The following is a 15,517-nucleotide window of genomic DNA, read 5'->3' as shown; positions in this document are numbered from 1 at the left end:
TACAATAAAAAAATTATATACAATAGAATTTTCTTTTCTGTTATAAGTTTAGCTATTTTACATGTAAAAATTGTGTAAAATTCCAGGTTTTTTTCAAAAACACTCAAACTCCAGGTTCTTTTTGCAAAAATTGTCAAATTCTAGGTTTTTTAGCAACCCTGCCAGCAGGATAAACACGAAAAAACATGATGATAAAACACTTTTTATACCTTAAACTCCATCAAAAAAATATAATTTTTTTGCAAATAATTTTGACTAATTTACAATACAATGTTTAAATTTAAAATAGTCAAATCTTTTTTGTTCAATTCTTACAATGAAAAAAATCTATTGAATTATAAAAAATTAACAGATTTATTTAAGATGTAACGTTATAAGGCGTTAAATCCTGGAGATCCTGATAAGCTAAGCTTATCGGAATGTATATCACAGATGTTCTTGTGCTAAAACTTTATTTCAACTAACGGCGTTTCACTGCTCTCAAATAAATTTAAGAACAGATCTACGGAGTCTCAAAAAGCTTTTTGAGACTCCGTAGATCTGTTCTTAAATTTATTTGAGAGCAGTGAAACGCCGTTAGTTGAAATACAGATTTATTTAATGTATTTAACACAATAAAAAACTACACTTACCTAAAAAATTTGCGTAAACTTTCGCAGGTGAGTCGAGGTATTTACAGCTTAGGTCTTCGTGAGTTAATCCAAACATTTCATATTTCAATAAAGCGGCTTGTTTTAAAAAAACTTCCATCATAGTCTCTATGTGCGTTATTACGGACTAAAAAAAATATATTCTGAACTATTGTTAACTAACAAAAAAATCAGCTTAAGCTTTTAAATTAAGAATACAAAAGTTTAAGTAATATTTTAGTTATATGATCACTTACCTATAGTTGTAAAAATAATAACAAGGATGTTAAAACTGAATATTATAGTTTATATAACACGATTAACTGAGTAAGAGGCTTTTCTATTATTATTAGATATGTAAGTTGTGAAAACCACGAAAACAGTGCATAAAAACGGTATAATTTTTTTAACACCAACTCATATAAGGTTTAAAACTATATATTTTGTATGTGCTAAAAGCAATTACTTAAGCTAAAAAATAATTTTAAGTGAATATAAAATATATTTAAGTATAAAAATTATCAGTTTCACATTTTTCACTACTTGCTTTTTCGTTGAACCGATACTATTTTTATAAGGAAAAATTTCAAATTTCAAATTTCAAATAAAAACCTGGGGAGAAAACACGGCACCTGGTCGGCTAAGGCAAATGTCAGTAGGCCGTAAAGACAATTCATCGTTAGCAAAAAACTCAGCAGTCGTATGATGTAGTAAAGAAGCCACTATTTGGTTTAATAAGGAGTGAGATTTATTACTTGACACATTTTCTTCCGTACAAACCTTTCGTTTCCATGCACTGAAAGCATTAAAACAACGCATAAGCAACATTACGTTTTCTTCATGAAAATGGTTAATACAGATAAATTTGAAAATGTAACTAAATTAATTTATGCTCACTTTCTTTCTTCTTCGGAAAAGTGACGCAAAACGAACACCAATGATTTAATATAAGCCATTCTAAAAACTAATAAAAATGTTTGTTGAAAATGATCAACTGATTCAGGCTCTTCACGAGGTAAAATCTAAAAACAAAACTTTTCAAAATATATAAGTTTGTTAACAACTAAGCTAAATGTAATAAAGTAACGTAAAATATAAACTGCCAATATAGTTTTTTTTTTACTATGTTGAAATATCAAATAATATCTAATGGGTCTAGAATTTTTATTGATTTATGTTACCCACACTTATAAATAATGACATTGGATCACAGAACAATATTGGCGTGTCGTTGTAAAGCACATTTGTTTCTTCAGTACTCAACCTGCTTAACAAGCTCATATTTGTTGGTTGTGGGTGTTCTTTTGATATTGAGTGTAAATAAACATCTGTTTCCCGCTCTGATATCGCAACTTTCGCAAACATCTGGTACAAATCACCTAGGTGTTAAACATTTATTAAGTTTTCGTATTTACCAATAACACTTGATAATATAACAAAGTAGTTAAAGAACCAGTTTCTTGAAATGAAAAAAAAAGTAGAACAAGCGCAGACTTAGGAAATATATTATTCTCAAATGATAGCTCGCTAAATTTTTATTTTAGCTTTGATTCTAACCCAATTTAAGGGTTACACGATAATTCAAATTCTTAGAAAAATAATTGTTATGCCATACCTCAAAAATTAATATGTATTTAAATAAAATAAAAAAAGCGATAGTAGATCTAATTAATAACACTATGATATTAAAAACAAATTGAAGTACGAAACTACGAAATTAGAATTATTAAATTTACTAAAAGTTATTATATTTCAAAACTTATTTTAGTGATATTTAAGTTTGCAAAATTATAAAAAAAGTGGTCTGTAGGTTACAATTACACCTACGTACGTTTTTTTTAATTTGTTTCAAATATGTTTTATTTTTTGAGTTGTTGCCAGAACAAAAAAAATAAGAATTTGAATTGTCAGAATTTAAATCGTCGCACATCCCAACTTAAGATCTATTGAGTTATGAGTATAAGTACAGTACAGTAACCTCTCGCATCTTTACGCACTCATGACGTTACGCACTCTCGTTTAGTTACGCATTTTAGAATTCTAAAAAATTCAAAAAATGAAAATTTTAGTTTTCTTTAATATTGCACAATTTAGGTTTATTGTATATTTTTAATGTAAAATATGTTTTTAAATACTAACTCACCTCTCTATATCTTTATACTTTGTAAACTTATGTTCCTTGACTTATTGATAAACATTTAGTTATACCTCAGTATATCAGAAACTTTGTTAACAATAAGAGATTAAATTAAAATTCTGAAAGAAATATGACTGTGTTATGAAATTATGAGAGTTTGGAACACAAATAAATAACACAGTACTCTTGCCCTATATATTAATAAACATGTAAAAAAGAAGTCTAATGAAACTTCCTAGCAAAAAGTAGCAGTGATACTTTATAAATATAGAGCTTACACTTAACACAAATCTCGATTGTTTCTTTTTAGTAAACATAAAACTAATTTTTAATTAACGCTTTTTTTAGTTTAAGTTCTTCTTCTGTAACACTTGCCCTGCACTGCAATTTGTTAAGTAGAATAGAATATAAATGTTAAGTATCAAATAAGTCAGATATAAGTAAAGATAAAGATAAAATCTACTTATTATTAAAATTAGTTATCAAATTTCTACAAGTATTTTTATTTTATATAAAATTAAATCCTTTTTTTTATGTATAGTTTTAACTTTTGTTTTCATATTTATAAGTTAAGTAAACAAATTAAGTGAGAAAGTCCTCAGTCTGCTTTTAACTAGAAGCAATATCAAAAAACAGCCACAATAGTAAGTATATTTGGTACCTCTCGTATCTTTACGATCTCTCGTATCTTTACGCATTTTTTCTGTAGACACAATGTGCGTAAATAAGCGAGAGGTTACTGTATTTAATTAGAATTACAATTAGGATTTAATTACAGTCAATACTTATTACTAGTGCTCTTTTATAGTTTATTCTATAACACTTTTGGATTTGAATATTAATTTTGTATTGACTATTACAATTATGTTATAAAAACTGCGATTTTTTTCTTTATAATGTGGCCCGTGAGCTATTTTTTCTAATAAATTTGGCCCTCAACTTATAAAACGCTGCCGATCCCTGAGTTAGACTAAGGATCGACAAATTGCGGCCCGCATGCGGTGTTTTTTAGTAAATACGTATTTTTTAAAAGGATTTTAAGGAAAGTTTTGTAATAAAAACTTACAACTAGGTTCTTAATTCAATGATTAATCTTTACTAGTGCTAATTTATGGTATTTTTGGTTTAAAAGTTTAAAATTGTTTTGTTTAGTTTTAAATTGATTATAATAATTATTTTAGATAAACTTCGGCCTACGAAAACTTCTTTTATTGTGGTGCGGCCAGCGAGCGAATTTTTCAAAAAATTGGTCTGCGACTTATAAAAGGTTGCCGAACCCTTAATTAGCAATCAAATTCACACTGTACAAAAACTTACACAAGAAATGATAAAAATAGGTCTCAAACAAAATTAATAAAATTTTTAAAACTGATAACCATTCTTAACCTAATAAGTACTGTTATCAACTTTCTGAAAATTAAAAGACTTCTCTGTTACAAAAAAAAAATATAGTATTATACAAAACGTTACTATTGGGTAGTTTATAGAACTATGTAAACAATTTAAGATCATAATATTACGTCTGTTGAATATGTTAGTATATTATTACTCGTCTACAGTCCTCACTCATATATTTTTTCTTTGACTTACAGACTATAAAATTCGAGTGCCAGTTTCCAAACACAAGTAAAACTTCAATAGAGGTTCTAATTTAAGTAAGTCTTAATAAATAACTAATCTGTTGCCATTAAAATTACTAATTAAAATTAATTTTTAGCTTACATTACCGTAGAATAAAAACATTGTTTTTTAAAATAATTTTTTTATAAATACTTCTTGTCACATTGTGTAAATAAAAATCTAAATTTTTGAAACAGATATTGCAACTATTGCAAACTATTTTTTTCCTGTACCCTAACTCGATTTAAAAAATAAAGTTTAGAAAGTTCACAAAAAAAATGTAGCAAAAATAAAAATCGTTTAATGTTTGATATTTTTTTTACAATTTAAATGTTTATGTATATTGTTAAGACTTGTAGTTGTACTTCAAAACTTTTTCTTTAATTCGATAAAGATTAATTTTGATTATAAATAATTTTGCAAAAAATATATAAAATAACACTAACTCAAATGTTTAACTATATGCTTTATTTTTATTCATTGTAAAGTAATGTTGGACGTGTTTCTATACAAAATTTATCTTTATTCAAATCAAACTTAAACTAAATTTTACCTCAAAAGATACGCATTAAAACTCTTTTATTTTGTTTAGTTAATACATCAAATGTTTAACAAACAAAACAAGAAATCAAGTAAACAAAACCTTGTCCTTATTTTTTACTTTGACACAAACAAACGTAAACAACTGCTGAATTTACTTTGCTTTATCTTTCTAATTATTATTAACTTTCTTAAGGTAGTCTTGCAGGGGAGATATTAGAGCATAGATACTTAAACTCATCTTTAGATATGAAACTAATAAAGATTACATTAAATATTTTGCTTAGAAGAGACTTTCAACAGCTTTATAAAACTGAGTTTGAACTTTTTTTTTGTTAGTGTTAAAGCCAATCGTCAAAAACAGGGTTAATTTCTACTAAAATGAATATTTTTCAAATTTCATATATTTTCTTAAAGTTAGCATTTTTTGTCAAACTGAGTTTTTACAATACAATATTCAAGCTTGATAATTTTTTAATTAAATACTTGTAATAAATACTTAACTTTTGTAATATGGTGTGATTTGTACTTTGTGGTCCATTGCGTAGTCATTAACAAAAATTATCAGTAAAATAAAAAAATAATACAACTATGTGCAATGTAGAGCAAAAAAAGTCTAAAATAACTCACGTATCGGAATACTTCTTTTAACGAGCATTTTATCAAAAGTTGTGTATGAGGTATCAGTAGAAAGTCCTTTCAGTAAAGATATAATGTTTGATTGAGAAAATTCTTCGTGGCACTGCATAAGACGCGCATGTATATTGTAGCGCAGAATGCCATGAAAATAGTACTCAAGTTTTTCAGGAAAGTCAGGGGCATCTTCGTATAGTGCTTTGTATATTTTCATAACTATTAATTCTGGATAGCTTTCTCTGAAAAACATCATATTTTTTCTAAATCAACTCGATTATTGCAACAATAGAAAAAATATTATAAGCAATCGTAAAATAGAATGTATGTTATCTATTTTAAATGGCGAATTCTTTTTAAAACTTAAAAACAGAAATTACAGTGTGATACAGACGTTTTTTATGAATTAGAAAATTATCCGAGTACAGTTAAAAACTGCGATCTAAACTAATATGCACAGAAAACCTTTTCAATTATGTAAAAAAAACCGTACTTTGTTATAAAATTATTTTTGCTCTTTAAATCTAAAACTCCTAAATGAATTTTAGTATACTGAAACTAACAGAAAATTAAACAATAATAACAGTAGATTTTGGTTAAATGTACAAAACCAATTTAAGAGTAATTATAATAGAATGCATTAATAATCAAGTATGCACAGAATTTTTATATATTGATATATTGTCCACAATGATTTCAACAATCGAGAACCTTTGTTACGAAATATTTTGCTACTGTGGTTATTCCTGCGTAATACCATTCTTTAGTTATGGTTTTTTTATTTTTCGTATAAATATTTACGTATACGGATTAGCAGTAAAGATAAAATCTAACAAAATCAAAGAAATTAAAACATTTTGTGGTTCTATAATCCATTGAATTTGAACAATAAACTTATTTGTATTATATATAAAAAACTAAGGTATGTGGTATATGAAAATTAAAAAAAATAATTGTAGCATAATGATATCTTAAAACAATTTTTTTAATACGTATCCAAAAAATTTTCAGCACTAAACTGAACCGCACGACCATCAACAACAATTCTTGCCACATTTTGCGATCTAGTTTCGTCCTTACTAAAAATTAAGTGTTTTAAAGACTATTTTGTTATTATTTTTTGATGCGAAGAACTTTATAAGTAATACATTATCTTTTTTAATAACTCTAATGTCTTTCTCACTGCTGTAAAATTCTTTTATACCTAAATTATTACTAAAACCGGTTAACCTTATTTATTGTAAACATGAATTACAATTCAAAGTGTTGATAGTACTTCTTCTAAAAATACAGTAATAAACAATGAACTGTTTTATCTGTAATTGCAGAAATTAAAAGAGAAATCAAAAAAGTATAGATGAGTAAAAATTAAGATTTGGATAAAAATTTCAAAAAAACAATTGACCATCATTTTCTAATTCAGTCATATCCCCGTTACCAAACTTTTACGTATGTATCGCAATCTGATACAAAACTTTAAAATGTTTGTTATAACAACAACAGTCCGTTACAAGTTTATTTCAAAAACCACTATAATTTTACGCTTATCTGAATGATGTAGCTATATAACAATAAAAACTTTGAAGCAATAGAAAGAAATCTGTTACAAAAACACGATTTTTAAAATCATGCACTTTTCGGTGCTAAGAACTTTGTTTCACTAATGACAATAAAATTACTTTCTAATAGCTTTGGTGTTCCTTTAATTTAAAAAAAAAGTATATTACCATGTTTGATAGAAAACGCAAAAAAATATTTAAACTTAAAAAAACAAAGATATGGTTTTTGGTTTAGTAAAAAAAATTTATTAAACTATAATTATATACAAAATATTATTTTCTGCAGAGAAAAGTCTAATTATCAGTTTTTACTACGACCGTTGATATTTTAACATACGAAGTAAAATTTTATCAAAACTTAAACTTTTAACTATAAAAAAATTTAATTTTATTTTATAATGGAGTCCGTTTATAATATCACGATATAATAATAAATACTAAGGTCTTTATCGAAAACTAGATTCCTAAGTAAATAAACAGTGCTAGATTTTCAAATAAAAAACTTTAGATTATGTGAGTTAAAAAAAAAAAACCATTTATGACAAAATTCAAAGAACAATAACGTTTTATACATTAAAAATATTATACGTTTTCTTAAAGTATAAAAACTTCTTATAGATTCATGAAAAACGAAGAATTATACATAAAATAGTATTAACTTGTCATCAGTTTTCGTATATCTTTGTGTTGCATTAAAAATATGTCATTGTGGTGTATTACTTAAAAATATTTTAACGTTTTTGGAAAATTCAAAATGATAAGATCACAATATAGACTTATCAAAGCTTTATATTGTTATCAAACAAATGTCTCTACTCAAATGCTAAGGATAATTATTTTTCTTATATTTTTATTAAAAAAAAGGTGTACAGAGGTAGGAATTAATGAAAAATCAAACTAAGGTACTTTGCAAAAATACTGTTTAGAGTTTTAGTAAAAATACCTTGTTTAAGTTTGTTCTTTTTTGTTACATGTAAAATATTTTTTTTTAAAGTTCTTTGAAAACTTTACTTCATCATAAAGTTGTTATCTAAAAAATGTTATTTAAATGCATTAAAATAAAAACCAACCGCATGTTAAATTTATCGTAAAAATCGGCAGGTAGAATGAAATTAGACTGGCTCCTACACATCGGACACTGAAATCCGTTTTGAATTACGTTTTCATAGGAAGTGTTGCCGCTGCCCACAGTACGTAGGTAGTCTTCCATACATTTGTGATGTACATAGTGGCCACATGTGGATATATGAACGCCTTTACAACATGTTTCTGATGCTATCTCTGCTCAATCAATTTTACATAATATCAAACGTTTAGTAACAGTAACATGTCATAGTTGTTTATGTTTGTTCTCAATTATCTAACTAGAAATATATAACTACTTTTTCAGTTTACAAACATCATTATTGTAACCAGTAAAACTTATATAAAGCTAACTTAAGAAGGCATGTTTTTGTAAAAAAAAATGATCAAAGCTATTTTCTATTTATATCAGCTATTTTATAGTTAACTATATACATTGTTGTCTAAGTACATTATTAAATTAACCATCAATAATACAACATGTGTTTAAAAAACTATCTAATCCAAAAGTTTTACCGTTCGAAACACGACCAAGTGTGTAAAGTTATCAATTGTAAAACATTTTTACTGATACTGTTTACTTTATTCTAACAATAAATTTTATTTTTTATCTATTTTGAATTCAATTTAATTAATGTAATTAAACAGAACTTATGTAAACTTGTTTTAATATAAAATATTCAATAACTATTACATACATTACATGCTATTGAAAGACTCTTTAATTCAGTTTAGTACACTATAAATGACGTATCTTAGTAAGCTGCTTAATAATTTAATTATACAATAAACGACAGTTTTTTACAGCTGTTTCATATATGAGATATTTCTATCTCATATAATTATCAGAAACGCTTTAGTTGATTAGAGATGTTTTACAGAATTTTATAAATTTAAATATTAACAATAACAATACTATAACTATTATAATACTATTAAACACATTTAGATATAAAGATCTCACCTATGACACAATTTTAAAAAACTGTCGTTCATTGTGTAATTAAGTATTTAGCTCAAATTTGATTTTTTGAGCACTATTGACCGAAACTTTAAAATAAAATTATAAAAATTGGGTTGCTTAAACAAGACGAGCGAGTTTGTATCGTTTTGTCGGATATGAAAAATCTCAATTAGTTTTAAAGTATTCAATGTTATAATCACTTATTTGTAGTTTTATGAACCTTAATTGTTTGTTTAGAAGGAAGTTTATTTTTTGCACTTAAAGTTGCCCTCTACAACATTTAATAATTACGTCACAAAGTTTTGTGTGTAACTTTTGTATCTAATGTTGAGCATAGTGAAATTCAATTTGAACCTCAGCTGAGAATAACAAAAAAAGTTATTGTTTGAAAAAAAATATGTACTTTTCTTTTCAAATTCAAATGTTCGCAGTAAACTATTTAAAAGCCCTTTAAGTGGGCACTGTGGAAAGTGATTTAGTTTATCTCATCATATTATTTTTTACAAATACGTCTGTGTATACAAAATTATAGATAGTTTTCCCAAAAAATTGTGAAATTACTTAAGAATGGAACCTGAGATTAATTTATTTTGTAATATTTGATTTTTATTTAACAGCTTAAAAACATACTTAAGTTGTTGAAGTTTTAAATCAAAAAATCAGTATTGCTAAAAACTTTTATTTGATATCAACAAACCAAACTTAATACAATTGAATAGTGATACACACAAAAATGTAAATTAAAATTATATAAGTTAAAGTACCACAAACCATTTAATTAAATATTTGGATTGTATGGTTTCGATTAGAAAAATTAAGTTAAGTTTTAAAGTGTGCATTTTTTTAATCAAACAACATCGTAAGATTTTTTCTTAATACTTTCAAAACTATAATACTAAGTAGTAACTACCTTCTAATTTTGTTTTGTAAGAAGACTTTTTTAATTGCTTCAAGTCCTCTTGGACTAAATCAGAAGTTGTACAAACATTTTCTTTTGAATCGTAATTAATTCTACCAAAAGATCTACGCTTTTTGCCTAAAATTTTACCTCATTAGTCTACAATATTATAAGTCAGAAGAGAAGTAATAAGTCAGAGAGTAATAAATTCTCTTGAAGTGTTTGTCAGTTTTAAAAACTTAAAAATATTTTATTTCTAAAAATAAATCACTTAATATACTTTGTAATATTATGTTTATAATTAGAGTTTTTAAACTTTTACGTTTTATGATCGAATACTTGTTTATATTACTCTATTGAAAGTTGCTTACAAATATATAAAAAGCTTTATATATGAGCTAAAAACTTTTTGGCTTTTTTAAATGATGATTTATAAAATGAATATATTACACAGCTAATGGATTAACTCAAATCTAAGTTATTTTAAAACACCATTTCTTTAAACCTTTTTTAGACGTTATATATTAAAAGCCAGCTGTGTACACTAGACTTCTAATTTTTTTTTTTTTTTGATCTATCAAAAACTCTATAAAACGACTAAACCAAACTAAATTTTATTATGTTTTCACATTATTATTAATTGAAAAGTTTGCTCAAAACAAAACATATGTCATAATTTATTTTGTTATATCCATTTTAAAAATAACCAGTTGTAAAAGAAACTACAAAGTTAAACCTATCACTTGAGAATCTTGAACGTAGCATACAAGACCAAAAGAGTGATTTTCTGTTTTTTGAGTTTGTTGTCCGCTGCCGGTATTTCGGCGCTGACGAGACCAAAAATTTGCAGTGTCATCATCTGCTCCGTCAAAGGCTGCTGTGATGTCATCAAGGTCGTCATCGATGTCCATTTCTTCCACCTGTGATGCAGTTTCAGTGCCTATTGAAGCTGCCTGCTCATTGGTAGGAGTTTGAGGAACATTCGGTGTTGTTGTAGGAACATCGTGGTTTATAATAAATGTTGCTGTAAAATAAAACCGTGAAAAAAAGAGTGTTTGATACACATATATGTATATATATATTATTATTATCTTTGTAATATTTTAGTCTAGATATCAATCAACAACCTGTCGATGGTGTAGCTGATTGTTGCAATACAGATTCTTCAGTTTTACTTGAAGTTATTCTACCTAAATGGCAAATAACGCATTTCGGAGTATCATCGTCACTTTCTGTTTCCATGCTTTGGTCTTTGTTGAAATCGCTAGTACTTGGTTCTTCTACGCTTTTTGCTTCTCTACTTTCAAGCTGAAATGCTTTTTCTGTGTGTGTAAAAAAGTAACTTTTATAAGTATTTTTACCTTTGATATTTTCTAAAATTAATTTAAAACTTTTTTTACACTAACATAAAACAGTTATTTCTCGTAAATTTATATTTTTTAAGTAATACAGTTCAACGATTTTTTATCACATCAACAAAATATACTAAATCTTTTCCGAGCTAAAAAGTTTTAACTTAATTAGTTGACCTTGTCTGATAATCTTAAAGAGGTGAAAAAAGTCAATAGAAATATTATGTATATACTGAACACTTAAATATATTTTTGTAATTAGATAAGTCTCTTACTAACTAAAACTACTTAATACAAAGTTTATAACATCTTTCATTTTATGTTTATAAATTTAATTACTAAGTCGTACATCATCTGATATTTGTGGTAATTTATTTTTTTAGTTTTATGTAGTGTTTTAATGTGTGTGTTTGTTTTTAATTTTACAAACTTTTATTTTTGTGGTTAGAAATTAAAAGAAAAGTTATAATGAATTAAGATTAAACAAGTATAAACTCTCTAAAATTTAATATAATTACTACTAATAAAAAAAATTGTAGCTTAAGAATATAATTGAAATATGAACTAAGTTTTTTACAATGTATTTTTGGCATAAATATTCATAAGCATCGAAATAATCAACACTTATATATAATGTATGCATTTAATGAAAAAAGTCAAATACCTAGTTATTAAATACCCAAATTTATTCATATAAATCTTATTAGTTTAAATTATAATGAAACTAAAAAAGAAATGTGTTAGCAATTAGCACAAAGAATGTTTACTTGTAATCTTTAAAAATATATTATTGATTAATTAACTATTCTAATAGTCTTTGAGTAAGTATTTAAATTATTTATTTTTACTTTTAAATATAAGCCATACATTAAATTTTTGTACCTAAGCAAAACTTAATATTCTTAACTTATACTTACATATTATTAACTGTGTTTAGTTTTTGACAACTCATACTTGTTAATTTACTGATGCTTATATTTTTTCAGAAAGAACTAAAATATATTTTTGATGTTTTTATATTATTTTTCATAAGAACTTTAAACAATTTAATTTATTTAGTATTATACCTAGTATTTTTAAAGTTCTGATTTAAGTATAAATTAAGTTTCATTGAAAATAAACTTAATTTATGCTTAACTAACATAAACTTTTATTATTTAGCTGAAAACAATTAACTTTATAAACTTCAATGTAAATTTAATAAAGTTTTCTTAGATATAGTTTTTTCTCAATACTTTTTACACAGATTTTAAAGTTGGATGATTTATTAAGATAAGTTAACTTAAACTATAGTTGTCTCCGAAACATAACTTGAACTTTATATGTCAGGTAATGTTTACAGTAAACAAATCATTTAGCTTTATTGTCAAGCATGTTACATAGAAATATATTGTCATTACTGAAATATATTGTCATTACTGAAATAAAATTGAACCAATCAAACTCATTTGCATTAAAACAGCCTTAAATATTTGTTTTTTTTAGAATATTTTGAGCTAAACATGGCACATAAAATAAAATTTAGTTTTTGATAGAATTTGCTTTCTTTTTTTTTATGAGTCTGTAGAAACAATTTTTAATGATGCATTGAAATGAATTTCACAAACCTTAAACAATTTAAAATTTCAAATATTGCTAAAATAAAATTAAACTATGTAGTAAAGTTATAGTCACTACAGTAACATATAACTAGAGAACATAAGCACAAATTAAAACTAAAAGCTGATAAAATCATTAAATTTTTATTTACTTACTAGTTATTTTCATAATTATTTTTAAATACGACTTTTCCATAAAAAAAGTCAAAAATTATGTTTTTTTTTTTTGACAAAGTATTTTTAAGAGTTTACATATACAAATTGTTTTGAAATAGATTTCTCGTTAAACTTTTCATCAACAAAATGAACAAGTTAAATATTTTTAACTAAAAAAATATATAATTCAATATCATCATTGTAATATTTCACAAAGATTGTTAATTAACTTTAATTTAGTAATATGAAAGCCTATAAAATATTAGGTACCCAAGTTCAAAGTTATTTCATGTTTTTCGTAATAGTTACAACAACTTAGTAATTTTAGAACATCACAAAGAATCGTAATTGAAGACAAATTCAAATTGTCAATGTAATTGGCATACCGAACTGTAGGAATGAGAATTTAATCGACATTAGAAAGTAGACGGGCTGCATTCACAAACGAGTTATTCAACATTGCTACCAAACATCAAAACCAGTAAATTAATATTAAACTTTGGTCCTATAAAAACACACAATAATTTAGTTCTTAATCTAACATATGAAAACTCATAACTCAAGTTAAGTAAATATTTAAGTCTTATAATTAATTTTTAAAAACATAATTTTTCAAAATATAACTTAATAGAACTAGCTGAGTTAAAATACTGTATGTAATTAGTAAGGTTTAATGGATTAATCAATACAATTTACTTTGGAAAAACCACATTCCTTTGAAAAGTTATCAATTAAAAATTAGTATTATATGTTATAAACTTACACCAACAAATAAATCTATACAAAGTTTTTATTACAATATACAACCTAAAATATCAAAAACTACTTATTCAAGATATTTTTAAAATTTAAATAGGACTTTAAAAATGTTAAGCCATTACTAGTTTAGATCATAAATACAAGAAAGACGCTATAACTTTATTAAGAGTCATATTTTTTATCTTGATTATTACAAATCTAATGAAAATCTCTGTTGTAAATTTTAACTTAAATACTAGTAAAATAGAGACTGCATAAGAATAAATTTATTCTAAGAACATTGAAATAAATCATTTCTTAAAATTTAGTAGTATATAATTAACATTTTTATTTTAAGAAAGTATTTAAAATCCTATATAACTTTTCTTCAGTTTAATTTATTTTCGATGTTTTGATAACGAAAAATAACAAAATACGAATACTTGTTATTTAATCTATTGTGTTTTGCATTTTAAAATTACAATTAAAAATAAAGCTACGATATTTTATGTTGTGTATCTGAATAACTTTATGGTTTATCTTTTGTATTTTAACAATACAAACTTTATGTAAACATTTAAGCAAAATACAGTTAAAATGCTATCAAAATTCAATACATACCATTTGTTTTTTTATAAACTGTTACCGTAATTTTTTTTATTAACTTTTTAAGAAAAATTTTACGGTATTAAAGAAACTAACTCGTAAAACTGTTGGCATCTTTTCTTATTTTGTTCATCATAGCTTCTCGAGCTTGTCTTGCCCGCAATTTTTTCAACATAGTATCAGTTTTGCTACTTGACTGACTGCTTATTTCCATTCCAGCAGGTTTCAGTTTACTTATAATACACCTCATCGCCTAAGAGTTTAATTTTTAAAGTACTACAAGTTTCAAATGTAATAAAAAACACATTTTAAAAGTATAAATAATATTTAAGAAAGGCAAGTATTTTACAATTCACATCAAAGTTTAATCGATTTTTAATATGTAAAAATAAAGTCCAAATAGTACAACTTTTACAACTAAGTATTTAACTATTCAATTTTTTGTTAATATTTTTATTTTACTTGAGATACTTTCTAGTTAGCCTAAAGAAAGTTTAGTTTTATTAATTTTAGTTTGAAAAGTTTTATTTAAACATTTAGAAAAATTTGAACTTATCAATAATTATATGAACTACTTTATTATACTTATGTTATATATATAGATAATGAATTGTTTTTTTAAACACATGTACACAAAGCTTCATTCATTTAAAACTTTTAGAATATTATACAACTTAATTAGTATCTGATAAAAAAATATTTTATGAAAGAGAACTGGATTGCTTCGAACATATTAAGCATTCATTAGTTGAAATCTAATTATTTTTTAGAATGTTTTAGTAAATACTTAATTTTCACTGATATAAAAAAAAAATTAAACTATGTATTTACCAAATTAAATTAAATTAGTAAATGTTAAATTTTAATTTATGTACACCATTATTCTACAAAAATCAGGCTGTTCTATAGTATTTTAATATTATAAAACCAAATTTTTGGTAATTTTCGATACTTTACAACTTAGTAAACTTATCTAAGAAATTTCTAAAATGAAAACATAAAGT

At 24.7% G+C, this 15,517-nt stretch overlaps 1 protein-coding gene across 1 annotated transcript in view; it reads right to left on the bottom strand.

The window, feature by feature from the left end:
• Window positions 1-15,517, bottom strand: part of LOC145834002 (E3 ubiquitin-protein ligase UBR3-like) — a 51,090-nt gene that overhangs the window by 9,507 nt on the left and 26,066 nt on the right. Inside the window, exons 22-31 of the mRNA XM_082941303.1 lie at window positions 14,610-14,766; window positions 11,191-11,385; window positions 10,800-11,087; window positions 10,076-10,201; window positions 8,189-8,399; window positions 5,557-5,801; window positions 1,815-2,008; window positions 1,527-1,651; window positions 1,242-1,425; window positions 633-777 (exon numbers count right to left, since the gene is read on the bottom strand). Coding sequence (XP_082797429.1) covers window positions 633-777; window positions 1,242-1,425; window positions 1,527-1,651; window positions 1,815-2,008; window positions 5,557-5,801; window positions 8,189-8,399; window positions 10,076-10,201; window positions 10,800-11,087; window positions 11,191-11,385; window positions 14,610-14,766 — 1,870 coding nt within the window. The remainder of the gene's footprint in view (window positions 1-632; window positions 778-1,241; window positions 1,426-1,526; window positions 1,652-1,814; window positions 2,009-5,556; window positions 5,802-8,188; window positions 8,400-10,075; window positions 10,202-10,799; window positions 11,088-11,190; window positions 11,386-14,609; window positions 14,767-15,517) is intronic.

The sequence above is a fragment of the Thalia democratica genome, chromosome 4 (genome assembly GCF_965202585.1).
Source record: "Thalia democratica chromosome 4, ktThaDemo2.hap1.1, whole genome shotgun sequence".
In the NCBI taxonomy this organism is placed as follows: Eukaryota; Metazoa; Chordata; class Thaliacea; order Salpida; family Salpidae; genus Thalia; species Thalia democratica.
Note: the sequence above shows the minus strand (reverse complement) of the source record. Positions and strands in the feature narration are given on the sequence as shown.